The 27451-nt window shown below is 41.6% G+C and overlaps 3 protein-coding genes and 1 long non-coding RNA gene across 6 annotated transcripts in view; 1 reads left to right on the top strand and 3 right to left on the bottom strand.

Moving 5' to 3' along the window:
* The window catches only part of LOC145439649 (meprin A subunit beta-like), a 171752-nt gene that overhangs the window by 83656 nt on the left and 60645 nt on the right, over positions 1-27451 (top strand). The window lies entirely within an intron of this gene.
* On the bottom strand, positions 3606-5098 carry LOC145438756 (uncharacterized). The gene has a single exon (XM_080316109.1). It carries the CDS (start codon positions 4892-4894, stop codon positions 3692-3694), a length of 1203 nt encoding a protein of 400 aa, XP_080172235.1. The 5' UTR covers positions 4895-5098; the 3' UTR covers positions 3606-3691.
* On the bottom strand, positions 7517-26066 carry LOC145438754 (alkaline phosphatase-like). Of its 3 annotated transcripts, XM_080316108.1 has the most exons (12): positions 25864-26065; positions 23029-23142; positions 22165-22286; positions 21561-21735; positions 20858-21033; positions 19996-20203; positions 18982-19134; positions 18720-18899; positions 10897-11070; positions 9580-9724; positions 8560-8638; positions 7715-7832 (listed from the first exon to the last, which is right to left on the bottom strand). In XM_080316108.1, exons 1-11 carry the CDS (start codon positions 25934-25936, stop codon positions 8635-8637), a joined length of 1524 nt encoding a protein of 507 aa, XP_080172234.1. In that variant the 5' UTR covers positions 25937-26065; the 3' UTR covers positions 7715-7832; positions 8560-8634. The 3 variants fall into 3 exon arrangements, with proteins under 3 accessions (XP_080172232.1, XP_080172231.1, XP_080172234.1); XM_080316106.1 differs by lacking the exon at positions 8560-8638 and having other exon boundaries at positions 7517-7832; positions 18994-19134; positions 25864-26066; XM_080316105.1 differs by lacking the exon at positions 8560-8638 and having other exon boundaries at positions 7517-7832; positions 25864-26064.
* On the bottom strand, positions 15596-16213 carry LOC145438755 (uncharacterized). The gene is made up of 2 exons (XR_013915014.1): positions 15856-16213; positions 15596-15824 (listed from the first exon to the last, which is right to left on the bottom strand). It is a non-coding gene; the product is annotated as an uncharacterized LOC145438755 (long non-coding RNA).

Raw genomic sequence — 27451 nt, 5'->3', positions numbered from 1 at the left:
AGCAAATTATAAGCTTTTGTAACTGGACACCTTTGTACCGCTAACAGTTGAGTAGCCGTGGTGTAGGCCTACCTCTAAGTTTGCAGCTCACATAGTTACCAGTGGCTCCCCCAACCTTTTTGGATGTCGGAACCGCATTTCAAAATTTCAAGTATGCATGGAGCGGGAGCCGCATGAAAATAATGGAGTATAGGCTACTTATAAACAAAAATTTAAAGGTAGCTAGTAGGGATGGTGTGAACCTCTGAAAGGTTCAGGTTCGTGTGAACGCGAACCTTTTTGAAAGGTTCTGTGTGAACGCGAACGTGAACCTCATGATGTCACGTGACGTCATATTGCTAATTTCAACCCTATATTTCAATGAAATGATAGCCTATATTAATGTACTGTACACGGTACCTAGCAATGCCTCAATGCTGAAGTACATATTGACGTTTTAAACGTCGCCAAATGTATCAACTGATACAATCAAATGATAAAATAATCCCATAAAATCAATATCTTCCATCGCTTTGCCAACCATTTCGACAAGGATTTGCCATGGAATATAAGCTCACGCCTTAACGGTCTAGGCCGGACCGGACAATGTATTCGGCGTCTGAGTATTGCTACATGGATATTGAGCAGAGTGTAAAACGGGTTTCTATACTTGCTACCGATGCTAACCCATTAACAAGTTATACAGCAGTAGCCAACACCCCAATCTCACGGATTTGGTTTTTATGATACAGTATAGGGGAGATGTGGTACCGATGGATCAAAAATTGGAAAATGATCGCTGGCCCCAAAATGTTCAGCCGAAAACAGCAGATCTTTTGCTGGCTCAGCACTTTGATATACAAGCTCTACCTATCGCGCACATATACATGAATATCCGTCTTTTCGAAAAATATTTATGGACGTTTAAAATTTGTTGCTCGAACGTGTCATCGGTCCCCACCCGGTGGGTCCAATGGCACACGACCCGGGGACCTATGACACATATACCCTAAAAAACTCAGATGTGACAACCTTTCTTGCTCAGTATTATAATCTGAGCTACAGCAAGCCAAAGAAGAATTTTCGGTCGCAACCGTCAAAAAATAGATTAAATATTAACTCAAATGTTGTCATAAAATCACGTTTCGATTTAGGCTCGGACTTATAAATTTGAGGGTACATACATATTCCCCGAAAATCGACGGTGTGACTTCCAAATACCTCGTTATAGCGATAAAACATCATATGCAATTATTACATAAAGTTTTTCTGTACGTAGTCATGTTTCATTTATTTCATGATTAGTATGCTTGCTTATTTTGTTTGATTTGGCTATTGTATCATCGGTCCCCACCCTACTAATTTTGTACATGAATCGAAAAAAATTCCACTCAAGGAAAGTACTGAAAAAAATAATAGGTTCCATTATATAGCCTGATACAAGCTCTAGACTTCACAATAAAAATGATTGCTGGTTTGTTCGTGTTGAAGGTTACAAAGAAAAATGTATATGTCGATCTAAATTTAGTTTACACCCCCCAAAACAAAAAACATCTGTGAGAGACCCCATAGTTCGCGCACGTCGAATTTTTTTGTATGTGAGGAAAGATGTTGCCAACATGCAATTGTAGACAAGTTCACGGAATGTAATCATAGAATTATCATAGAGAATTTTCAAAGTATTTTCGGTCCCAGTGATCCATTGGTACCACATCTCCCCTACATATGAAGTCAAGATTGACCCCGTATACGCCAGCTAGATGGAAAACGATATCAACCTCATTCATTGGTGAAATAAGCATCATTCGCTGACTCCATGTAGTCTGTAGTGTATTTGGCTCTTGATGTTGTGTGATTGCGGGTCAAGTTCAGGCAGAGAGTCACTAAATATTCACAAACGGAAAGCTGGATATTTCGAGCAAACTTTTGTAACAAAGCAAGTTAAATTTTTGAGATTGTCAAGGTGCGTGCTCGTTTAGTGTTAACTGTTTATGCTGCCAGCATAGAGTGGCCGGCAGTTAAAATGCAATAAATTTGAACCAAAGATGTTATAATGAAGTGAAAATTGCAATATATGAAAAAGGTTCACAGTGCAGAACCTATCAAGGTTCTGTTGTGAACGCGAACCTCAAAATTTCCGAGGTTCACACACAGAACGCGAACGTGAACCTCACGTTTACACCATCCCTAGTAGCTAGAATATCTCAGGATGTCATCCTCCAGCTAATTCAAAAGCATGTACGTACATTCTACAATGTACATTGTACCGGTGGGCCCACATTGTACACAGACTTCTAGAGATTCTATATCGGTTATTTTCGCATTGGTAGACGCAGATTGGCGAGTGTTATATAGTGAAATAAACTGAAAATGCATATCATTACTACAGAATACTATATATGTCGTTATGTGATATAGCTCTTCATAAATCCCGCAATTAATGCACAAGCTCGAGAGGGCTTACACGCTGTGTAACATTGGTAATATTGCAATCTATACTATGAGCCGTCCCTTCGATGTCAGTAAAATTGTGTTGAAATTTACTCTTCCCAGAGACGATCTATAAAGGTCTATGACCAGCAGAAGTCAAGATATATCATTGTTTGACGGGTTGACGCTAGTCTGCAAGAATTCTCTTTCCCAGTTTTTAGAATCGGCCCTGGGTGTCCTTAGACATAACTAATATTCCCTATTATAGCATTCATATACAGAAACTGACTATAAGTATTCATAAAAACAAACAATAACTGTATATTATATTTTTGTGGCATATTCAGTGGTCAGAGCCGCAGGAAGGGTATCTTGGAGCCGCGGTTGGGAATCACTGATTTGTTACGATGCAAATTTCATTATCCGCAATATTTCTTCTTGGGCTGTACTTTGCCATACTGGTTTCACTTCCGAATATTTAAAATCCCTTTAGCATGCTGATAATTGTAAGAAGAACCAAAGAACTCTTCGAATTCAAATAAGTGCCTTCTTGCAATCGATGTCGCGATCAATCAAATTTTACTGGATAGATATAGTAAATTATATCCGACTCAAACGACACCCTAATTCCTTCCCGAAACCACCACCTTCAGACGAAACCACTGGACATTAGGGGTGTTCAAAAATGACTATTTTTATTCTCAAATTCTACTGGCTACCTGATAAAATTGTTAGGTTACCTAATTGAAGCCTGCACACCTAATGTGGTTCAATTCCAACCAGTAGCCGCATTGCTACAGGAGAATGAAGTTTTTTATTGATCATATAAAACTAAATGAATAAATACAATTTTTAAATTTTGTTATTTATATTAAATAAAAAAACTTTCTTTTCCTGCAGCAATGCCGCTACTGGTTGGAATTTTACCAAAATTGGTGTGCAGGCTTCAATTAGGTAACTTAACAATTTTATCGAGTAGTCAGTACAATTTGAGAAAAGTCATTTTTGAACAGCCCTACTGGACACGGTACCGATAATAATCTAACTATAACCGTCGCATATGGCCTGGTTCGGACTTGGACAAATAATTAGACTAATTCGAGCCTAATTTCGGTAATTCTAATTTAATTTTCGAAATGTTTGCTAACGCCATCCCTGCCGCGTACTATGCGCACCTCGTCACCCTAGTAGATACGTTTGTTATTTCTGTGCACGTTTATTGTCCAGCTCATATCGTTGAAACGGCTTTCTATTGCCACGAACTACACGTACACTCGCCACTTCATATATACTCCTCTTCCTTGTAAATTTTCCCTCCTCGCCGCACGTATCTTGATTTCACCTTGACTCTGTTTTTGGCAGCGCGCAGCTCCTTTTTGCAAGTGCAAGGCTTCCGGCACTGCGGGAACTCGCTCCTGCACGCTTTCTTTGCCTTCTTTCTAACGCATTGCGGCTTACGTGACTTGCTGTAATCCCGCAGCTCGTAACGTTTGCGCTTCCTCCGGCTGCTTTTTCTCTTTCGCGACCTCGAGCGACGCTTCGATTTCTTTCTGCGTCTCGACGAGCGAGACCTTCTGTCTTGAATGTAAGCCACTGTTGTTTTCTTCACGAGCCGCTGGCTGCTGAACACGTAATTATCGCCGCGCCTCTCCAAAATTCTCATATCGGTCATCCAGTCGAGGAGATACTGGAGAAGGATATCGTTTTCGAACTTGTACCGGAGAAGTATGTACTTGGAGATGGCCTCTACTGTGGTCTGCCGGTATTTCTTCAAGTCTCGGATTGCAGTTTTGATCATAGCCACAAAAGTCGGTTTTTTAGCGCTGGGGCTCGGAAATCCATCTTCGGTATCGGGAATTGTTTCTACAAGTTCGTTCGGAAGCCAGCTCTGTTCGCTTGGTGAAGAATCCTCTTCTTGGCTGTCTTCGGTACGATAACGGCGGCTATATTCCCCGGCCTTACTTCTGCGATTGTCTTCAGCCTGGCTCGAGTTGTGTTTCTTTGACTTTTTCTCGCCACGGCAACTCGGAAATAAAATAGCCGGGATTGATAACTTGCTGCTTGCTATGCCCCTGCTGCGGAGTGCTCTCGATTTAGAGCTGCGCTTGACAGTAGCCTTGTGATTATTATTGCCGTTGCTACCTGCACTCACGTACGGTACTTTACTCGTCCTGTCAACAGGTCTTGCTGCTCCGTTTAGTAAATTCGATAGAAAAGCCCGGTGGTTTTCGCAATTGTGCTCCGATGTACTGGATATCTGGTGACATGAATTAGCATTCACGGTATTCTTCTTCTCAGCGGAGTTGATTCGCCACTGAATGTCATCTAGCATGTGCATCATCTTCTTCAATCTATTTTCCTGTTGTTTTGTTTTATCTTTAGTTTGCGATAACTGTATATCTGCAGCCTTTGATTTTTTATTGCGATAGGATATCCTTGTCTTTGATCTCTGCCTTCTGCTACTGGCGGTCATCTTAGCCACCATATCTCAGCCCGAGGTTGCTAAATTGAAGATCCAGTTCTAAAATCAGTTTCCTTTTCTTCGGGTAGTTCCACAACTGAAACTATATTATTGCTCAACAGCACGATCCCTTGATCTGTGAGGCTCTTACTTCCCTAACATTGCCTAAAATCCCTACCAAACGTGGTGCTACACTACCATTTCTAGAGATAAGCCGAAATCTCCAGCATATAGAAATCGCAATATTTAGTTCGTATTGTGACGTCATAATCATTTCATTGTCAATCAGCTGATTGCCGACTTGTGAAAAGTTACAGTCGAATGATTACAGTTAATATATAGCTCAATGGACAAACCACAACACAACACACATGTGGTGGTGAAAGTCAGCGGAATATATGACAATCTTATCGAGTCCTGAGGTGTTTATTTACTGACTAAAATATATACGGAATTCCAGCAGCGCGTGCTTGAAAAACTATAGATTACTCAACTGCGGAGGTACGGTACGAGCAAGAGGCATGCAGCGCCATCTTCCGGAAACTAATTTCGTTCATATGCGTGGGTGGATACCCAGCGTTAGAATTAGGGGTACAACGATACGCATACGGGGTTAGGATTTAGTCACTTGTTTCACAAATACTGAGAGCGCACACGCAGAAAATTTTCCACATTATCAACTGTTCGTCAGTGTACTTGTACTGTACAGTATACGCACAGTCGTACACCCCTCGCTACAAACATCTCAATAGATCATTCAGTCAAACGAATTATATTTAGAAAATTTTATATTCGGACCAGGCCCGTAACCAGAGCGCGAAAAAGGGGGGGGGGTTTGGGTTACGAAATTGGCTATTATGACGTCATCATTACAATTACTCGTCTCCGCGCCATGGCGAATAATTACGATATTGTATAGTTTAATAATAAAAAGAGATTTGCGGTGAGTGGGAGATGTACGAATACGATACAGACATTGCCTGAATATCGCGTTTCTTTCACGGTATGATTGAAAGAAATTCGTAATTGCTCACGTTTAGTCATGAGTAGGGCTGGGCACAATGATTCGAGTACTCGAATCTGAATCGAGTATTAATTTTAATGATTCGAGTCGAGTAGTAAAAGACGATTTTTTCGAGTACTGAAATTATACGCTTTTCGCCACTGAAAGTTAATTTATCAATCAGAATTATAGTTTCGCTACTACTTTTTACTGTTGAAGCCTTGAAACCTTGATTGGCGGTATCGTAGCATACGAAACATAGTACAAAGCTACGAAGGTTACTGGACGTAGCACATTTCCGAAGTCATGATTATCCCACAACATTGTCACCAAGTGGAATGAAATCGGTATGGTCGAAAAAATACCAAAGTATCATTCATGAGATGTATAACAGCCATTATATTCTTTGTGGTGGCATAAATGGTACATATTTGAACTTTGACGTATTACAATTTGTTATGACGTCATAATGAGCGATACTCGATTACTCGACTCGACTCGAGTCATATTACGAGATTCAGAATCGAATCACTCAGGTGCTCGATTTTGCCCAGCCCTAGTCATGAGCCAGCAAACGTCGCCCGTCTCCAAGCGCCTAGTTCCGGCCAGAGATGCGCAATTTTGTTGGGTTTTGACGATATTATGCGCACGGTCGGTAGTATCGCAGCGGACGAACAAGCGCGGAATAAGGCGGTAGCATAAACGAGGGCGATCGCAATCGCCACAGAGAGGTGTGGTGTGAACAGTGTACGTCGTACACGAATGTGTGCGTCTCGATGGCTTTACTAGCCTTACGGCTGAGCGTTTAGTACGCGCGAAGGTAATCAGACTTCAATTGCAAATACGCAAGTCAGTCAATTAATACAGAGTACACACTGGGATAATAACTTGATCGACAGAGAAACTTGTCAGCCGATATAATTAGGTTAACTTTACTACTAGGCCTACTCAATTCTCCCGTTCAGCGACAACACAGGCCTGTATTTGGACGCCAGCAAGCCACCTAACAATCGGGAACGTGGATTGCTACGCTTGTATTTTGAAATGTGAATGTCAATCCTAGACAATTTCTCGCCAATAATCGCGAAGACAATGTGGATTTGAGAATAGCATTGTCGTACTGGTGCCGCCGTGTCTGCGTCTCGCTGATCAATCAACACGCCGTGCAATTCGTAATTAGGATTTCAAGGCGAGCAGGCGCAGCGAATTCGCGGGCGATGTTGATTGCCGACAACTTCGTCTTTGCAATTACGTATCGCGTCGGCCAATTAGATTAGATTTTCCTAAAATGCGTCTCTCGTTTTAGCAAGGCGAGAGAGAAATCGAGGGAAGAAAGTTGAGAACGTCAGCCACTACCGCTGAAATGTAGCTGAACAAGCGCAGAATTCGTATGGAATTAGCGAAATATAATGACCTATTTTATCCTTTCGACTAATTCGGCGCATGATTCCAAGATTTGGTAAGGGTTTTAGTCCCCTTAAATAACATTAACAAGCCATATTCGCCTTCTCATACGTAAAAACGAATATGTTAAACTAATAAATTAGCAAATATTAGAGGCTATATTTTACATCAATTTTTAGGATTTTGAAAAGGGGGGGGGGTCCCGACCCCCTAAACCCCCCCCCCTGGATACGCCACTGATTCGGACTATATATTTTGTTCAGTAACACAAACTTGATAAATTGCAATACATATTTAGCCAATGATATTAAATACAATTATCATAATTTTGATTGCTCCGATGTTTGGTTCCGCGATCTGTGTCTGAACACGAAAGCAAATATGATGAGGACTACAATCAGCGCTAAAACAACAATGATAGCAAAAAACGCAGTAATTATAATTGTCGCAGTCTGTCCAGAAACCGCAGTTCCGAGAAACAGCGCCTGCTGGTCGCTGACGTCAGCTTCGTCCCGACTACAATGTGTAGTATCTGGTCCGAGGCAAGATGCGTATCTGAAAATAATGACTGTGATATATATTCTGTATAGCTACAAAAGGAACATCTCAAGATCACTGGCCACCAGAGTAGTAAAAGTCCAAGTAGCGCGCAAAATCGCTCACCTGTGGCCTGTAGCGCGGTTTGCAAACCCCAGAGGGAAAATTATCATCATCGATTTTTAGAAAAATGGGATGCAAAGTCATACTATTTTAATGTGGTATTCATGGTGTTTGTCGACTACTATGGACATTTAGACGATCTGGCCAATTTTCTTCATTTTTTTCCATAGCTGCCGGCTTGTAGCACGGACCAGTTCTAAGCTTTCATAAGACACCGCTTACGGCGAGGAGGAGCCTACATAAACCTCAAACACTTAAGTAGGAATTCTAGAAGTCATTACTGTTGTTATCCGGCATTGCTCTGAAATACCGGGGTTACGCAATCCAATTACCACAGTAATCTCGAACATGGAGAAAGCCACCAAAGTATATTTACCCTGATTGATATAGTAATGCAACATTGCTTTCATAAATAACCTTCCAATTGAGCGTATCAATATTCAATAAGGTACACATCAGGTTTGGTATAGGTCATCCTACATTTGCATCGCTGTTGTTGCTATAGCAGTTACCACATGGCACTTTTCTCCCAGATATCAGGAGCCGGCCCGTCTTTACATCATTGAATGTCGAATAGGTTATATATAAGTTGATCGGAAAGAATATTGCTTCCTATCTTAACCTCGATGATTGTAGAATGGAGGTGTGAAATGACGTAGCGATGATATAAAGTTTCTGACGCCAATAATCGTTTGAACTACCTAGAAAAGTAAGCATGACGTTGCGTTAAGGAATTGAAACAGGCTTTAGAAGAGATGGATTATACAATATCATACGAGATGTCCATTGTACAGTACAAAACCGTGCTTAAATAGGCTTATGGATCTGCGGCATCACATAAAGTCCCCTTTCGCCACACACTCATATTTATTTTCATGACATTCCATGAAACGATCGTTCTCGGAAACTTATAACTGCAATACTGGATACCAGTTTCCTCTTTGATTTACTCCATCAGATACCAATAGCCACATCATACTCACTATCAGTGATATTAACACAGTCCCTTTAATGAACGCCTAATGTACATGTACACTGCACAGTGCACACGCAATAGTGTAAGCCACATTACTAATAATGACAATAAACTGTCATGTCTGCCTTTGACCATGTTTTGTGTCGTGCATAGGTCAATTTTAGCGTATCTATATCTCACCACAGATGTCAGATTGACTTCAACAGCTGTTGTTTATAAATTCATTGAATACTGTTTTTGGTCTCTATATGCGTTACACTTCAACTTTACATTAATTACCACTGATTCCTGGTATATAGGTGGATAAGTGCGGGATTAATGTATATATTCTGTAATCCGGCCCGCCAAGTACTTCATTTTTCCATATCCGGCCTGCCGACCGGAGAACTTGCCCGTCCCTGTGTTAATGGGTATCTTCGGTAAAATACAACACATCACTACTGCCCCGGACACCAAGCTCATCAATTTGATTACGTGCCATGCGCTCCTCCCATACCGAATATTTGACCCTATTTTAAGAAGGAATAGATTGACAATTTGTTCCATCATGTGTGATAGCTAGATAGTTCTCTTGACCTAATTCTTACAAGCATACTCGAGTCCACCTGCGCAAACATTGACTTATCCAGACGTGAATCAAATTATATTTCTGACCGATGCTGTTACCTCATCGCGTAGGCGATGTAATTTTGCTCGTGAACACCGTGGAACAGATGCGCCATAGGCCCTTTCGCGAAGATCGCTACGTCCTCACCGCCGTGCGTCTCGGACGATAGCGGAACGGCAGTCTGTTGTAGGTATGTCATTTGTCCTAAAACATGAGAATACACCAGTGATTTCCACCCGCGGCTCCAAAGTAACATTCTCGCGGCTCTGACTTACCACTAATTATACCACAAAATAAAATAGACGACAGTTGTTGTTTGTTTCTATGAATAGTTTCTGTATATGCAAGCTAAAATGAGGGACATCAGTTATGGCTAAAGCCGTCGACGGTCGCTTCGTACATAGACTGGCGTCAAACGCATGGATGAATACCCGCCAGACACGGGATATATCTTGATTTCTGCAGGTCATAGACCTTTATAGATCGTCTCTGTGTCGACACAATTTTACTAACATCAAAATAAGGGCTCATAATCAAGTATATAATACTCAGCGTATAATCTCCCGGAAACTTGTTGATTAAGTGTATGCAGAGCTATCACATAACGATATAATAGCATGTCGAAAGAATGATATGCATTTTCAGTTTATTTCAATGTAAAGCACTCGCCAATCTGCGTCTATCAATGCTAAAATAACCTATATAGAATCTATAGAAATTTATGTATTGTGTGTGCTTTCGAATTAACTGGGTGGCGAGATCCAGTGGTAGGCTAGATATCCTTAAATTTTCGTTATAAGTATAGACTACACGATTGTTGTCATGCGGCTCCATGCGTACTCTGAAGTTTGAAATGCGGCTCCGACATCCAAAAAGGCTGGTAACAACTGGTTTGCTCCGATAATAATGTACTATGCATTGCAAAAGCGGACATGCTGTTATTATAGCGTAACAACGACAGTGGCGGTTATCGCCTGTAAAGGCCTTGTGCGCTGCGACAATGCATTTTTATGAAGTTGAACCGAGACTCGGACCAGCGTCCAGCAACCATTGGTGTCGTGTCGGTGCCGGTTAGCACACTGCGCCACTCGCTGACATGTTGTATTGTATAGAAACGGGTCAATTAGACCGATTTATTGGCGGTAATATGATGCCATTGTTTCGTAAACATGATATGAAATTAAGTCACATAGTTTGCATTCTCCAATTCCCAAACCGCACCGCTTCATTCATTATGCCTAATGGCCACCAACGGCCTTCTTTTTCAACACCGCCCTATTTTTTTCCATCAGCTATCGATGCGGTACCGCTATTCGATACCTAACATCAAAACACGAAATAACAGATTTGAGAATGTAGCTTCTATACTGCCGTACTTGTGTCTTCCTTCGTGATGTTCTTTCTTGAGGTGAAATTCAACATAGGCGCCAAATATCCGTTGTCCAGCATCGTATAATATCCTTGGTATCCAGCGCCGTTTCCGTACGATAGGGTTGTATAGTATTTACCGTCTAACGCCGCCAATGGATTGTCATTGCTCGGTGCTAATCCTAAAAGGTGATTTCAAGATAAAGTGAATCCTAAATAGGAATCCTAAATAGACCTTCCATGGGCGCATTCCCGATGCAATGGTCAGTAGCTGAAAAAACGCTTCTGTTATTCAACACATTTTTATCAAAAGTATGACAAACATGCAGGGAAATATTCCTTTAAGACACCAAATTTCGACCACGTTCTTTAAGGTTGTTCAAAATTAACCTACCTTCGAGTCATGATTATTTTAATCAGTTTGACGTGTCTAGCGCTCTAAAATCGCACTTTCAACACCTTTGTCCTCAACTCATGTATTGCTTTCAGTTCTACATCCATTGCGGAATAATTGAATGAAATTGAAGGCTTTCGAGTGTCCCTTATCAAGACTTAACGGAGCGTTAACAAGCATGTATGTCAGGGGTGGGCAACATACGGCCCGCGGGCCGGATCCGGCCCGCGAAGGGATTTTGTCCGGCCCGCGGACAGTTTTCCGTCTTACATGATGGTGTGGCCCGCGGCCCAAGTCATCATCCGAGATTCCCCACTAATTGCTTACATACGTCAAATTTTAGTGACTGTATGTCATTATACACATGTATGCGCACTTGCGCAGCGAGCGAGGGTGGAGCTTATGCGTAAATCCGTCGAAGCGAGAAGACTTGTTGCATTATCAGCATTTACGATGTACTCAGCCCTAATGTCATTTGTGGTAATCATGATGGTGTTTGTCGACTAAAATGGTCATTTACACGAGGCCGATATTTCTTATTTTTGATTCCCTAACCGTCGACTTGTAGCACGGCACACTTCTAGGCTTCTGTAAAACACCGCTTATGCCAGGAGTCGCCAACTCAAAACGGGTCGGGGGCCACTTTTAAATTTCGTGGAAGCCGCGGGCCGCAAGAATTCAATATCGAGATAAAATAGGCCGCATAGCTGAACAGTGAACAACCACGCTATCTAATGACTAAGGACTTGATATCTTGGTAAACTTGGGGTATACCGGGCTTATCGGGCTTGAAGTCTTAGGGCCGTATGCACCAACATGTTTTGAACCCAAACTGGAGCTCAAACAGGGGTTCAGGAGATATTTCCAAAGCACCATCACCGAAACGTCAATGATCTAGCGTTCACTCGCGCCGAATTTGATCGAAAAGTAAACAACCGCGGGAGGTTGTTTAAAATGTAGTTCAGTGCTTTGGCTTGGTTGTCGCTGATCGTGGTCTCCTGTTTCTCGCGGCTGGTTGACTGTAAATAGGTTCATGTTGAAGACGTAGGTGCACTATTTTCTATCTTTCCGTATATTAGCAGACTTTCTAAGCTGTAGGAATAGATTTTATATGTTTCCGAACCCAGAACTAGAGTTTCACCAATGGGAGGCCTAATGGCTAGTTGATCCTTGATCGGTATACCGGTATTTGCGAGTGTAGTGGTGAACCAGGAAATCCATATGACTGCCTCAAGGTACCGGTAATGAAGATGCGATATTCTTGACTGCGCCTTGTAGGTTTGAATGAAAGACCTTCGGGTCAAAAATGAATGAAAATTATGACCCAGTCTGACGTCTGTATACAGTGTACAGTTTTTGGCACTTCTTCGATAGTAGGTAGACATCGAAAAGTGTTTACGATGATCACCAATAAGTGTTTCCCAAGACCACGAATAAAAATTTATAAACGTCAAAATGAATTCTTGTTCTTTGTGTCTTTGGAGAGACCGATATTGGGGTCTGGTTGGGGGGGGGTATTAGGATTGGGGAAAGAGAGATATTAGGGCTTGGGAGGGGATGTTAGGCTTGGGGGAAATTAGGGTTATGGGAAGGGCGATATTAGGGTTTGGGAAAGAGGGATATTAAGGTTTGAGAAAAGGGGGATTGGAGGTGGGTTAGGGTCAAAGTTGAGGTTAGGTATCCCAAGATTAGGAAGGGGGATATTAGGGTTGCGGGATGGGGATATTAGGGTTGTGGGAGGGGGGATATTAGGGTTGGGGTTAGGGGATATTAGGGTTGCGGGAGGGAGATATTGGGGTTAGGGGAATATTAGGGTTGTGGGAGGGGGGATATTAGGGTTGGGGTTAGGGGGATTTTAGGGTTGCGGGAGGGGGATATTAGGGTTGGGGTTAGGGGTATATTAGGGTTGTGGGAGGGTGATAATAGGGTTGTGGGAGGGGGGATATTAGGGTTGGGGTTAGGGGGATATTAGGGTTGTGGGAGGGGGGATATTAGGATTGTGGGAGGGGGATATTAGGGTTGTGGGAGGGGGGATATTGGGATTAGGGGGATATTAGGGTTGCGGGAGGGAGATATTAGGGTTGGGGTTAGGGGTATATTAGGGTAGTGGGAGGGGGGATATTACGGTTGTGGGAGGGGGGATATTAGTGTTGGAGGTGGGTTAGGTTCAACGTTGGGGTTAGATTACCCCTAACCGGTGTTTAACCCACCTCCAATCTCAGTTTCACCCAACCCTAATATCCCCCCTCCCACAACCCTAATATCCCCCCTCCCGCAACCCTAATATCTCCCCTCCCGCAACCCTAATATTCCCCCTCCCACAACCCTAATATCCCCTAACCCCAACCCTAATATCCCCCTAACCCAAACCCTAATATCCCCCCTCCCACAACCCTAATATACCCCCTCCCGCAACCCTAATATCTCCCCTCCCGCAACCCTAATATTCCCCCTCCCACAACCCTAATATCCCCTAACCCCAACCCTAATATCCCCCTAACCCAAACCCTAATATCCCCCCTCCCACAACCCTAATATACCCCCTCCCGCAACCCTAATATTCCCCCTCCCGCAACCCTAATATCCCCTAACCCCAACCCTAATATCCCCCTAACCCAAACCCTAATATCCCCCCTCCCACAACCCTAATATACCCCCTCCCGCAACCCTAATATTCCCCCTCCCACAACCCTAATATACCCCCAACCCTAATATCCCCCTCCCACAACCCTAATATCCCCTAACCCAAACCCTAATATCCCCCCTCCCACAACCCTAATATCCCCCTAACCCAACCCTAATATCCCCCTAACCCCAACCCTAATATCCCCCTCCCACAACCCTAATATCCCCCCTCCCACAACCCTAATATACCCCTAACCCCAACCCTAATATCCCCCTCCCGCAACCCTAATATCCCCCTAACCCCAACCCTAATATCCCCCCCTCCCACAACCCTAATATCCCCCTAACTCCAACCCTAATATTCCCCCTCCCACCCTAATACTCCAACCCTAATCTTGGGATACCCTAAACCCAACTTTGACCCTAACCCACTCCAAACGCAAAAACGATACATTTTGACGTTTATAAATTTTTTTTCGTGTTCATGGAAAACATTCATCGGTGATCATGGTGAACACTTTTCGATGTCTACCTACTATCGAAGAAGTGCCCAGTTTTTTAAGTACCCTGCGGGGTGCAATTGATGAGGTGTTTTCCCTATAAAGTTTGATATATTTCACCATCATTGAAGCTATGCCAGTACAGCCAATATTACAGTAGATTGTCATCATAGCCCAAATGACTGGGTTGGAATCCCGGTACGTTTAGCGTAGTGTCACGACGGTTTTCAGCGTCACACCTGTGTGTATTAGTGGAATCTTTGATGTGCACGAGACACCGATTCCATGACATTGGCGGAATGGCTGCGAATCCTCTGCGAATTGCCGAATCCTCTTTTGTGTAACTGTTTTAAGTTTAGTATGAAGTATGAGTACGGAATTTAGTAAAATGGACCTAAGACAAAACTGAAAGTTGATTTGCTTGCTAATGATGTAGGTTGTCAATTGAGTAGTGGAAGCAGAAGTTGTAGGGATTTGTACTAGACGTCAGGAATCGTGGTCCTGTGATTTGCTCTCGTGGTCGGCTGTTTTAGAGCTGCATGTCTTGCAAATCTCTATATTATAGTAATTTTACAGGTTTTAGGTTACATGAGTGAAATATATACACGTTCTAACAACGATGAAGCGTTTCACTAATCTGGAGATTCTCGGATTAGGTAACAGTCAATGAGTACCGGCATTATCAAGTGATGTCGGCCAAGAGACCATCCTCAAAAATGTGCATAATATGAATGATTTGCAATAATATTATGTTGGAGGAAGACACATTTACATATACAAAAGAATCACCATGAAACTGAAGGTTATCGATTCCGATGTTGATGTACTTCGCAAAGAAGAGGGGACTAACTATCCTGGGTCAAATGTCAATCGCTAGAGATTGGGGCTGAATATCATTACACAGTTATCTGTCTTGAGTCAAATTCCCCAAAAAGTCAATGACTGCAAGAATACTCTAGTGGCAGGACCGAGAAATCAAGAAGCCAGTCATGGAAATGTGCATAATATGACTGATTTGGGATTGAATCATGTTGGGGGAAGGTAGCCTACATCGACATTGACCACATTCATCTCGATTTCTACGCTATCATCAACATGCAACTGAAAGTCATCCATTCTGATATTGATGAACTGCTCAAAGAGGTGACTAACTGCCCTGGGTCGAACGTCAATTGCTAGAGATTTGGGCTGAATATCATTACAAAGTTTGCTGTCTGTGTCAAATTTCCAAAAAAGTCAATGACTGCCAGAATACTCGAGTGATAGGACCAAGAAATCAAGAAACCAGTCGTGGAAATGTGCAAATATGACCGATTTGGAATTGCACCATGTTGGGGGAATGTAGCCTACATTAACATGGACCACATTCATCTCAATTTCTACAATAGCATCAACATGCAACTGAAGGTTGTCCATTCTGATATTGATGTACTGTACGATGATGGGACTAACTACCTTGGTCCGAAAGTCAATTGCTTTAGATTTTGACTGACCGTCATTCCGAAGTTTGATGCTTGAGTCAACTCGCCAAAAATATGAATATACCATCAATCGAAACATAGGGAATGATTAGATCCACTCTGAAAATGCTTCGGTTGGCACTATGATAAGGGATGTGCAAATCTTACATATTCTATAACAAATCTCTAGCAAGATGCTTATAATAATGCTTGAAAGAATTCGGTATGTATAGCATGGTATTTTATCATGTCTAGCAAAAAATGTTAGGTGTGCATGATTGAATGAAAACGTTTTCACTTGGATGAGTTTGTCTTTATAGACTATTTTCATTTCATGTTTTTGGCTATCATGATAATTTATTGTGTGATGATGAAGACCATACCTTGGAGATTCCTATTTACTCGACAAAAATGCAAATTGAAGGATTTCAGTTCTTTTCACTAACTGTTCAAGTATACAACATGATCATGAACAATGAAATAAGTCTGTCAATTTGTGTTACTTTATCATTTGAGAATGTTGAATATATGCTGTGCAGAAATGGTAGTTGGATTGGATTGTCGGGCTATGGAGGGAACACAGTAATATTGGAATCTCGGCAAATTTTGTGCGATTGATTTGGGGAGCACTGATGATTCTCAAGGTGACAGTAAGGTACTCCCAAGGAATTAAGGGAGCACAGGACACTCATTCCGTTTGGGTTGGATTCGAATGTGGGTAAAACAACGAAGGTTATATTCAACACTGTAAACACACAGAACAAGTTGTGCGGGGTGAAGAGACAGTGGGTGAAAAGCGCCATTGGCCCTCGATTTTTACAGACAGTGGGGCGTCAAATATATATTCATAAGCCGGGATATTGTAAATTTTCTCTCTGTCCTTCAATTTACCTCCTGGCAGGGCATCGCCAGTAAAGCCATGACTAACTTTTGGAACTTGAATAGCATGATGGCAAAGCTAGCAATGGTATTTGATTCGAAAATGGTTACAGAAATATGGCCGGGGTTTTGTGAATGTGCTCAGCTGCTCATCATTGAAATAGACATCGCGCTAGCGACCGATGAGTTCCACAAAAAACTTGTTTTGTTTACTATTCGGTCGGCCTTGAGTAGCTTTTCAGGGTGCAAATTGAGCATCTATTTACTGAACGCTAGCTCGTCTCAATGATCATCAGATCGTCTGAACGGCGTTTAAATATTGATGGTGCTTCGCGAGATATTTTGAACAGATGTTTCGTTTGAGTTATGTTCGAGCGAACAGACGATCAGACTTGAACGTGTTCAATGTTGGTGCATACGGCCCTCAATTAAGAATTGCACCGTGTTTTGATTGATCAGAGAGAAGCAGATATAGTGGTGCCTGTATGACAATGCTGTTCTCAAATCCACATTTTCTTCGACATTATTGGCGAGAAATGGCTTTTAATTTACACATTCATTACATACATTCATTAAATACGATTTATTCCTTGTATATGTGGATAAATGGGCGAATAATGTATCGATTCAGCAATCCGGCCCGCCGAGTTCCTAATTTTCCTATATCCGGCACGCCGACTGGAGAAGTTGCCCGCCCCTGATGTATGTGAAGAGATATTCAAACCAGAACAAATGCGGCAAAGTATGACGTAACAATCCAATTTGACAAATTAATTCAATTATATTCATCGGCGAACTGGACTCAGGGCGATGGATTGACTGGTTCATAGACCTGATTGATTTAGGCCAGTGGTTCCCAACCTGGGGTCCGTGATTAACTTGAGGTAATCAATGTTGAGTTGTCACTATAATCACGAATAGTTACACCGTAATAGGTCGGTGATACTAAACCAAATTTTGAGACTGAATAAACTTCATGCGAAATGCAAAATTGCAGGCCAGTTATCCACCGAGGCACAACACCAAGGGCGTGTCTGAACAGTGAACAGTTTCAGGTTTCAGAGCCCAAACAATATAATCCAAACATATGTAGTCGAACTGATACATAACTTCTTGTTCATTAGATCCCAAACTTACCATGCCGTTATGTCACCAAATGCTCTTTCAAAGGGTTTGCGGTCTCACAATGTTCATTTCAAAGTATTGTTAGTTGCGGTAAATATAACCACTCCGCATCTCCCAATCTCTTTAATGTGGTGACTGGTGAGTTGGTTCAGTGCGGTAGTTCCGTGAATCTTTATTGCGGTCACGCAGAATTGTATGCGCGGAAATCACCCGAATTGTATTTATTAAGAAGGAGCTAAATCCGAAAGCGTGCGACCTTTTGTATTCCTCAAAACACATACGTTGGGCCAACATCGGTTCACCAAAAACAGGAAGCATGGCAATATGTCAAACTTACATCCTCGTGAGTCGTGACCCCCATGTTAGGAGAAGCCACTGTTTAAGGTATTAATATGTATTCAATCAGTCAAGCATTATACTTCTACCTATTCCATAGTGCACAAAAAATGTTGCTCGAATAAAGCCCTAATAATCCGTGATATAACATATTAAGTAGGCTACAGACCAAGTTGAAAAACCAAGTTATTGATATGGAGATATTGATTACATTCTGCCATCATTTGACGGATTCGGTCCTCAACAGATCTGACAGCGACCAAAATTCAGTTTAACATGCCAGCCTTATATACACCGGCGTATGGATTGCGGGAAATAAATAACTCCTGCAGGGAGTTTGCAATAATATATAGCATTACTGTTCGAGATGGTGTCATTGGAGGTCTGATTCCAAAGGTAAATAAGATAGGTCAGTCCTGGTGATATATGACTACGCCTACAACCTTTCTGCATATACAGAATGAACCTTCTGTAACGAGAGAACAGTAGAGCAATCAATGCTTATCGCTGACCAAGTATATCGTTTCCCCGTTCAGAGTAACCACCCATCGCCATGACGTGGCTGTGATCCGCCGTCGTGATAATAAGCGTGTCATCGTCTGATGTCATATCGACAGCGGCTTCGATTGCGTCATCAAACGCGATGAATTCGTTCAACGCGAACAAGGCACTGGTTGCGTGATGTCCGTGATCTGATGTAAAATGAGATGACTAACCGACTTTCCGAGGCGACATGCCACGGTCTTGATACATTTCCAGGATATTGTAACGTACCGATACGACCACCTTCGACTAGAAGAAAATATCCATCGCTGTTCTTGCTTAATATCTCAATGGCTTTCTTGGTCATTTCCGCCAACGTCGGTTCTCCGGCTCCATCTTGAAATTTCAGGGTTTCGTAGTTCATGTCTTTAGGCTCGAAGAGACCTATTGAGTGATGGATGAAGGTTGTGCAATGTGCAATAAGCAGAAATACCTTTTCCTGTAATTAATTGCCCTATGTTTTATAAACTTATTTGAATGTACTCGAGTGAGTAGATGCATTATCACCATGAGGCAATATAGCAACACTAAAATTGAAAATCACCGAAGGTCGGCTAGCAGTAGGCCTAAATACACGGTCACTTGTGTGGCACATTTGGACAACTATAGATAATTCCAATCGACTAATTAGACTATTTAGAGCGAAATGCCGGTAATTCCATTTGTAAAATGTTGCTATGCACTAATTTTATTGCTATTCTAATTTCTGATTTTCCTGAAAATGCTACAGGAGAATTAATTGTATGGTGCGAAACGAGCCAAGCTTGGCGTAGCGACATTTGCCATCATCGTGCTTATGAGAATGAAGTCTGTAAACTTGTTATTATTACGTCACAAGTACGAAATTATTTCTATGCTTGGAATGTATTGACGCTCGCTCCTGATGTGTACACTGGTGTACATCAACACGACTGGCAGGAATTTCGAGTCGTTATCGAACTGGCTGTTGGGGTACGGAAATGTACCTAAATACTTCACAATTCACCACCTACAAATAGGCCATGAATAAGCATGGTAAGCCACTTCTCCGCATGTGCAGAAGATGATATATTGCTATAGGATTAGGGTTAGGGTTACATACGTAATTCGACACTAGTGCAACGAGGTAAATATCGCGTGACGACTGGCGTAATATCTGAGTACTCATTAAAATATCCAACAGCAAAAATTTGGTTGTGATTTCATTCTACTGACGATTATATTACGAGAGAAACAGTGTCTTTACGTCAAGCAAATCCAGTATACCCAGTAAGTGGTCGGTGTTCTGCGGGTCTATGTCGTCGAACTGTTTCTTGTTCCAGACGTAACGCGGAGATTTTCCGAGCGAGCCGATTTTATTCTTCCACATATCGATGAGATCATTTCCGTCTAGACGCGAATTGTTCCTCTCCTGATATTCAGGGTCTGACGTCGTATTCGGCATCATGTATGCTCGGCCGCCTCCCAAGGCTACCTGTGAATTGCATGTATAACTTATAAGGATTCTGGCAGTCGCGAATTGCAATCAATGGACAGTGGACGCATGTCGCTGATGTCGACAATTCGCTTTGTAGATGTCACAGTGTCTCTTGAACAACTTGTAAATAGGGCGATAGCTACTATAAATATACCCATGATAAGAGATTTGATCGCATGTGTCACTTCGTATGGTGTTTCAACAATGTCCATTTCACGATCATATCCAGTCAATTCTATGGAACACAATTACCAATAGGTTGTGTTTGGCAGACTTGCACAAAATACTGGATGTTCAAAAGTTGCAACTAGAATTAGAATTAGAACTAACGATGTTTAAAAACCTACTAAACTAAAATAGGTCGACGTGGAGACGGAATACATGTGTAAAGCAGTTGAACACGGGTCAGTCGACCCTTTGGGAACATGCTAACGCAATTTTCGATCAGGGATGTTGCTCGTATTCGCCCCCGCGGAGTTCGAAGGTAATCTAGTTAAATACCCTAGCCTCGAGGCAGGCATTGGCGTTCCGGCGCCCAGTTCTGCAATGTAACTGAACTCAGATACGCTGGCGTGAGTCGCTGGAAGAGTTACCTTGTCTACATAAGGAGCGGAAACCCTGTTCAGTGTAACGCCGTAATGCTTAACTCACCGTGATCATTTCGGATGAGTCATAAAACTGCATCGCGATATCTTTACATCCGTTAATTTCCGCTTCTACAGGGAGGTCCGTGTCGCCGTACCATTCCCTGCTCGGGCTATGTGCGTAGGAAGCGGCGGGCGTGGCGTGTTGTATTCGTGTGGTTGTGACAATTCCTGTCGACTTTCCTTGAAAAATGGCAAGTCGCAATAAGGTATTATTTTGGCAATGCGGTCATCGTTGATGGTTCATATACTAACTATGAAAATTTAGATAGATACTAATATGAACACTACGGAACCATCTGCCGACATTTCAATTCTAAAGCGTTCATGGTATTACTGGAACTCTATGAGCGCGCATAAGACAACTACGTAGGATTCTCAGCTCTCATAGGCGACATATAGCTTCGCAGGTATTTAGCCTTAGGTCTATATATAACGTAACTTCTTGTGAGTTTGAAATACTATGTTTTTACTCTCTGATCCCAAGTTCAAGTTACCGCTAAATAGTATTTGCAATAGCCAAGTTACCATTGACTTAATTCTATTCATTCAATTTCGAATTAGTTGAAATGGTTCTATGGCCCCCTACAACAATACCGAAACAGCAGTGTTAGCGATAATTGTGAAAGTACAAGTTAGGATGCTGCTAAAAACAATGGTGATTGACATAATTCTACACAATTTATGATTCAGTCGCATGTCTGTCTCACCTGCCTTGGCAGCGTCGATAAGCACCGATTGCACATGGTGCGAACTGGAATTTTGGCAAATTCCGGTGGCCACTGCCGCGGTCACGCCTAGATTACCACTGTTGGTCTTCACGCCGCACAAAAAAGCCGAGGCAGTGGCGGCCGAATCGGGGACTTGGTAATCGGTGGAATAGGTCTGTAAGGAACCCATATTTTAGAGAAGATATACTACTGCAAAGCAGTGAAGTACGGTGTCTAGAACGGAAAGACGACTATAAGCCTATATTAGCCCATTAGAGCCTAAATGGCCATCATGTGAAGCTATCCAGTATCCATCTTCTTCATCCAATATTACAGATCGCATTAGTGAATCGTGCATAATTTTTCAATATAATATAAAACCGTAGGTTGTTGAACCTTGCTCGTTAAGGTAGCTGTGTGACGTAGTTAACAGACAGAAACGGCGTTTGTTTAGACCCGCAGACATCGATTTACATAACAATGCGTAAAAATATATAGCCTGTAGCTGCATGAGTGCGGATTGACGTGGTAAAGTGAAATAACGGGCCCGTCGAATGTTTTATCATGTGTTTCAACAGTATAGTAATTTGCCAGGAGTGCGTACTTTGCTGAGTGCTGTGTGCTGGAACTTATCCATCGCCAGTTTGGTCTCTTCGGCGCCGGTACCCCGTTTTTGAGCTTTGTAAATTCTTCCGGCCGTTATTGTTGGTATGCCCATTCCGTCGCCTGTTGACGGGATATGTTTCATTTTATCTGTGGCGGAATTTGTCATTGCTTACTTTCCACAATCTCGTTATAGTACAATTCTGATGCGCTCCCACGTGATTACAATGGGATATGTTTCGTTGTTGCTTCGTAGGCTTGCCTTTTGCTTGGTTTAATTAGCATCATATGAAAGATGAGATCTATAAAGCTCTCAACTCATGCTTTAAAGCTATTAAATTACGTTTCGGTTGGTCTACCGCTACCACAAGACGCCTTTCCACAAGAAAGAGTTCCATCAGCAGCCAGATTGTGGTATCAGCTGGTGCTTTAGCTACGTTGATTGTTTGGTTGATATACTTGTCAGTGCAATTACAGGTCGGGTAATATCTACGGCCGTAAAACCCCTGTAGTGACTTTCAGTTGATCATGATACCCGAATGAGCTGCTGCAGCGCTGATACGAAACGAAGTCTCCCCATACCAATTCGATGAGACGACATTTGTAAATTGCTTGAATAGCCATCAGTATCATTACTTCCCCACAACAGGAACTAATAATTCAGTTTTTAAAGGTCTCCTATCTTTAAATCCTTACAACTACCTATGATTCGTGCTAATGATATGCGAATGTGCAGACTGCAGCGGTTATATGAAACACCGATACATCGCCCAACTATTTATTTCGGGTGATAGGCTGCAAAGAAAGCTGTCTTGAGCAAGCGACTTGGGATGTATCTCTGCAATAGAGCATATCTTCCACTCACCAAGAAACAAGATGATATTTTTCGCGACGTTCATGTTTAGTTTTTGTGACCGCAGAGCCTCTTCCAGTTCCTGCCTGGATATTTCATTCCAGAATTCGGCATTCTTTTCGGCTTCTAAGAAGGAATCGAACGGAGACAATGGTTAGAATATTGCACTGTGGACTCAGTGGGAAAACGTGCCTTTTCGAAATGACTTTATGGGCTAACTGCGCCATGTTTTGAATCGAATATGTTGACATTTTGAGAATATCTAGTAGATAAATACTATTCACTTCGAAAAGGAAGTTAGCATATTCCCTACGTGTTGACTATCGAAATGTCCTGTGATCCGGCACATACGGATTGCTATGTTTAGGGAATTCAACTTATCGCAACTAATATGTCAGTTTCGTGCGATTCTGCAAATGCAAATTAGCTGCGAATGTCTAAATTACAACATCAAACGATTGGAAGCTGTGCTTCGTACACAACTACACATACGAGCAGAGCTCGAACGATATCAGAATTTTAGACCGATATCGATATCACCTATATTTTATGCTGTTATCAAAATCTGTCCTATTTCAGGTAGCTTTTCTAATTAGTGATAAAATTTTGACACATACACCCGGTATAAACTTCATTTATTTGAACTTCATTTAGATTGAAAAATAACATTCTCGTTTCAAACAGCTTGTGATATACGACATACTGAAACACTTCCCGCCTTTTCACCAATAAGTGGATTCATGTGATATTCAGATACCAGTGCTACCGAGCTCAAAACAGAGAATAACTGCCACCCCTTTAATCTCCGTTCGAAAGCACTACCACTACAGTACAGCTGTATATGTGCGTATCGATAACTAACCCATGGACTGGCTAACCGCAACTAACTACCTGAGTAGCTAGCCTTAGGTTCGTTGATCTATATTCTATAATGTATTTGAACAAGGCAATGTTTATGTTTAACGGGAGTTACCTAGCGAGTAGCCTCTTATTAGCCTCCAGAATTAGTCAGACGTGCACACTACACAGTGCACATACAGGTATGACAGTACAGTCGCATAATGATTCGAAGCAGAATGCAGATGAAATTCAAATTTTATATAGTAGCAAAGTCAAGCGTAATGATGAAAACCCCCAGTGGTTGATGGCGCCGTTGGACAGCCCGATAAATATCAGTCGGAATCCGAGTATACACTGGCCTCTATACACGTGATGTCATTCCCTCAGCGTAGAGCACATACATAATCACGAGAGCCGATCCCAATTAGAGCGTTACTATATTCTGGTGTATTTCATATAGAGGATATGTAGCAAAAGCTAGCGTGTTACACATAAAACCATGAGAAGTTCATCTCATTTTTTATCTTAGCTTTACCCACCTTTGCAAGAGAGAGAAAAGTCTGGCTTGCATTAGAGACAAAAAGACGTTTTACTACAGTATGCAACACATCGGTGAATGTAAGTTAGCATAAGTATTGCAGACATCCACATTTGTATAAGTCAATGACAAGGGGTAATTGACTTAGGTATGGCGGAAATGAAATGTGATCGAATTGTATGCATAATGCGCGCATAAGGCATACAAAAGTGGTGTTTGGAAATTTACCGGAAATGCGATGATTTCCGTTTGAATACGATTATTTATGACGAGACTTTCACCACCTGGTGTTAGTGCGTGGTAAATGCATCAAATTGATCAGAGATAAAGTTACTGACGCTAACAAATTGATCTGTATTTACAACATTGGCACCGCCTTAAACGAACAAGTACTATGGTGTGATTATCATCAACATAAAGGATTTTAACCTCCATTCAACCAAGAGCAAGCTACTCTATTGGTATTGTCAAAGCAAACTAATAACTATTTAAATAGCAACTGCTTCACAGAAAATGTAAAATCACAAATTCACACCTACAAGTAATTAGCTCGGTGTTATGACTATCTTCTAGTAAATCGTCGTACTTAGCTGAACGTTTGAACGGGCGCGTCCGGTGATTAACAATCGACGTTATGTTTACATATACACTGATGGAGCTAAACGGAGAATTTGCATTACGAAAATTCACTGATCCCAAACGCTCAATGGGATTCAAGTCATTAATATCATGGATATTATTTCACCAAATACTGCATAAGACTCGCTATTTGCTGAAAATATCAGTCGACTTGTACTTTGAAGTCGTATGAAGTGAAATACGCTAAGAATATAATCAGACACTTCATGAATAGCAAGCATGTGACATGAAACGAGAACAGTTAGATGGATCGTGGACTGCGGGAACAGCGATCAAACATCACGTGTATATGTCTCTGTACACTACACAATGCACATAGCATATCAATCCTCAACGGAGTACAATTACGGTACAATTGCGACGGTAAGGATAGAGGAACATATTATTTTGTAAGCGAATGATATAATACGATACAGATGACCATAGTGAAGCCCGGACAGAAAAAAAAACGAAACGGGTCGTTTAGTCTGATGCGAAGAATGATTGCAAAATTGATGTAATAGATATAACTTCACATTAGTAAACCAATAGTTGCTACGCAAATTACGGATAATACAACAAGACCTAGTAGACCGTAACAACATTGCGTAGGTTTTAGTTAAATCTATACGAGAAACCAGTGAAGAGAGATGTTGCCAGGAGCCTGTTTATCGAATCAAGTCCAGTATCAGAGCTGGCCTATTGATCAAAACCAATCGAGATTTATATATTTGTCAATGCGCGGCTAACGAGGTGATGTATAGGAGTGCACTGTATGTATCCGTGTCATACGCGCAAAGGATTACCCATAGGGATATATCTGTAATTAGTCATTAACGGTATTTACTTACCAATATCGCGAAGACCTTTGCTCGTTTGGATCAACAAAGCAATACGAAGTATCCAGATGATTAGTCCTGTCATCACGAATTATATTTTAGTCGCAGTACTATCTGTAGAACTGACCGAGGTTTCGATTAGGCCGCTGAAATCCTTACTCCGACAACATAGCGCGGTAGCAGCAGTGGGTACTGGGTATATTTATCCGTGGCCTGCTAACTCACATCTATACAACTAACATTCGAGAGAAGAAATAGTGACACATTCTCTCGCTATTTCGTTACAATCGGCGTTGGATTCGTTCAGATCATAGCAACTGCAAATCTGCTACTGCTTGTGTCTTGGCAAATAATCTACCAACCAGATTTGGACTACTAGAAAAATTTTCACTCTTCCAATTTAGGTGAGAATTAGAATTATAATTGAACATTTTTTTTCTTTATTAGACTTCATATCGAATCAGAGCGCATTCACATAAGAATTTGAATAGCCAGAAATCAGATTAGAATTAAAATTAGAGCATTTCACATGTTAGGTTAGCATTAGAATTGTAGCAAGGCTACATTCTACAAATTAAATTAGAATTAGGTTACCGGCATTTCGCTCTAATTATCTAGTTGTACACTTGTACAAGTATGCAATCAACTTCCAGGTTTTAAAATGTCGTAGAATATTTGTTGATACACGAAATGAATGGTTATTATATCAAGTCGTGAAATTCCGTTTATCAATATTATCAGTTCAAAGCACCTAAAGCAGTGGTTCTCAACCTTTTTGTGTTCGCGGACCCCTTTTGGACCGTCACAGATCCCGCGGACCCCCTCAAGTTCTCGTTCAAAATTAGCTCAATTATCGTGCAACCGTCATCGGTCTTGTGCAAATATTAATTGTAGGCTAGTGAGAAATAGCCACAAAATGACTTTTCTTGAAAACAACTCCATACTATATGTGAAAATTGGCATGGCTTTTATTATTTCGAAAGGAATTTTTCCAGCTGTATTTTTTGTATTGGAAATCCTCGTCTTCGATTTGATATGAATGAGTGCCAAAATCCATTTCCAGTTCCACAAAGATATATTGGTGGCGAATGTAATATTACCGCGTAACGCCTCCGACGACAGCATTTGTTGTGAGTTTTTAGTTAACATATCATGTCCAGCCTAGTCATTTCTATCTAGCATCTTATATATATTATTTAGTGGTTATATCACAGGAGAAAATGGATTTCGTGGCGAGGTTTCAATTCCTGCATTGGGGCAGATTAGGAAAAAAAATCAGGAATTTAAATTTCAGACGACTGATTACCAATTTGCTGAGACTGATAACCCCAAATCCAAAATGTTTTGCAAACTTTTAGAAGTCACCCTGCTTGACCTTGCTATCTCCAAGATTTCATTTTTCACAAACCCCAGCAAAAATCTCTAAACAGCAATAGGTTTGCATCCGCAGGCTATTGACAAATTGACAATTAAAATGAATTTGCACATTCGGTTATTTTATCTCAGACGACCATTTCGATGATGCGAGTCCTAAATTCTGAGCAATTATGAAGCGAAGCTGGCTTATGCCTTTCCTGATTAAAATAAATAAAAAGTAGGT

This window comes from Botryllus schlosseri, chromosome 5 (genome assembly GCF_051294905.1).
Source record: "Botryllus schlosseri isolate E-star chromosome 5, Bs_hap1, whole genome shotgun sequence".
Lineage (NCBI taxonomy): Eukaryota > Metazoa > Chordata > Ascidiacea > Stolidobranchia > Styelidae > Botryllus > Botryllus schlosseri.
This window is presented reverse-complemented; position numbering and strand designations above follow the sequence as displayed.

Excerpts from the sequence above, each read along its gene's own strand:
- LOC145438754 (XM_080316105.1), bottom strand. The coding sequence starts at position 25,936 with ATGACAGGACTAATCATCTGGATACTTCGTATTGCTTTGTTGATCCAA. Across the intron at positions 23,143-25,863 it reads CAAAGGTCTTCGCGATATTG|AAGCCGAAAAGAATGCCGAA; the intron begins GTAAGTAAATAC and ends ATTCCTTCTTAG. Across the intron at positions 11,071-18,719 it reads ACGGGGAAACGATATACTTG|GATTAGCACCGAGCAATGAC; the intron begins GTCAGCGATAAG and ends ATCACCTTTTAG.
- LOC145438756 (XM_080316109.1), bottom strand. The coding sequence starts at position 4,894 with ATGGTGGCTAAGATGACCGCCAGTAGCAGAAGGCAGAGATCAAAGACA.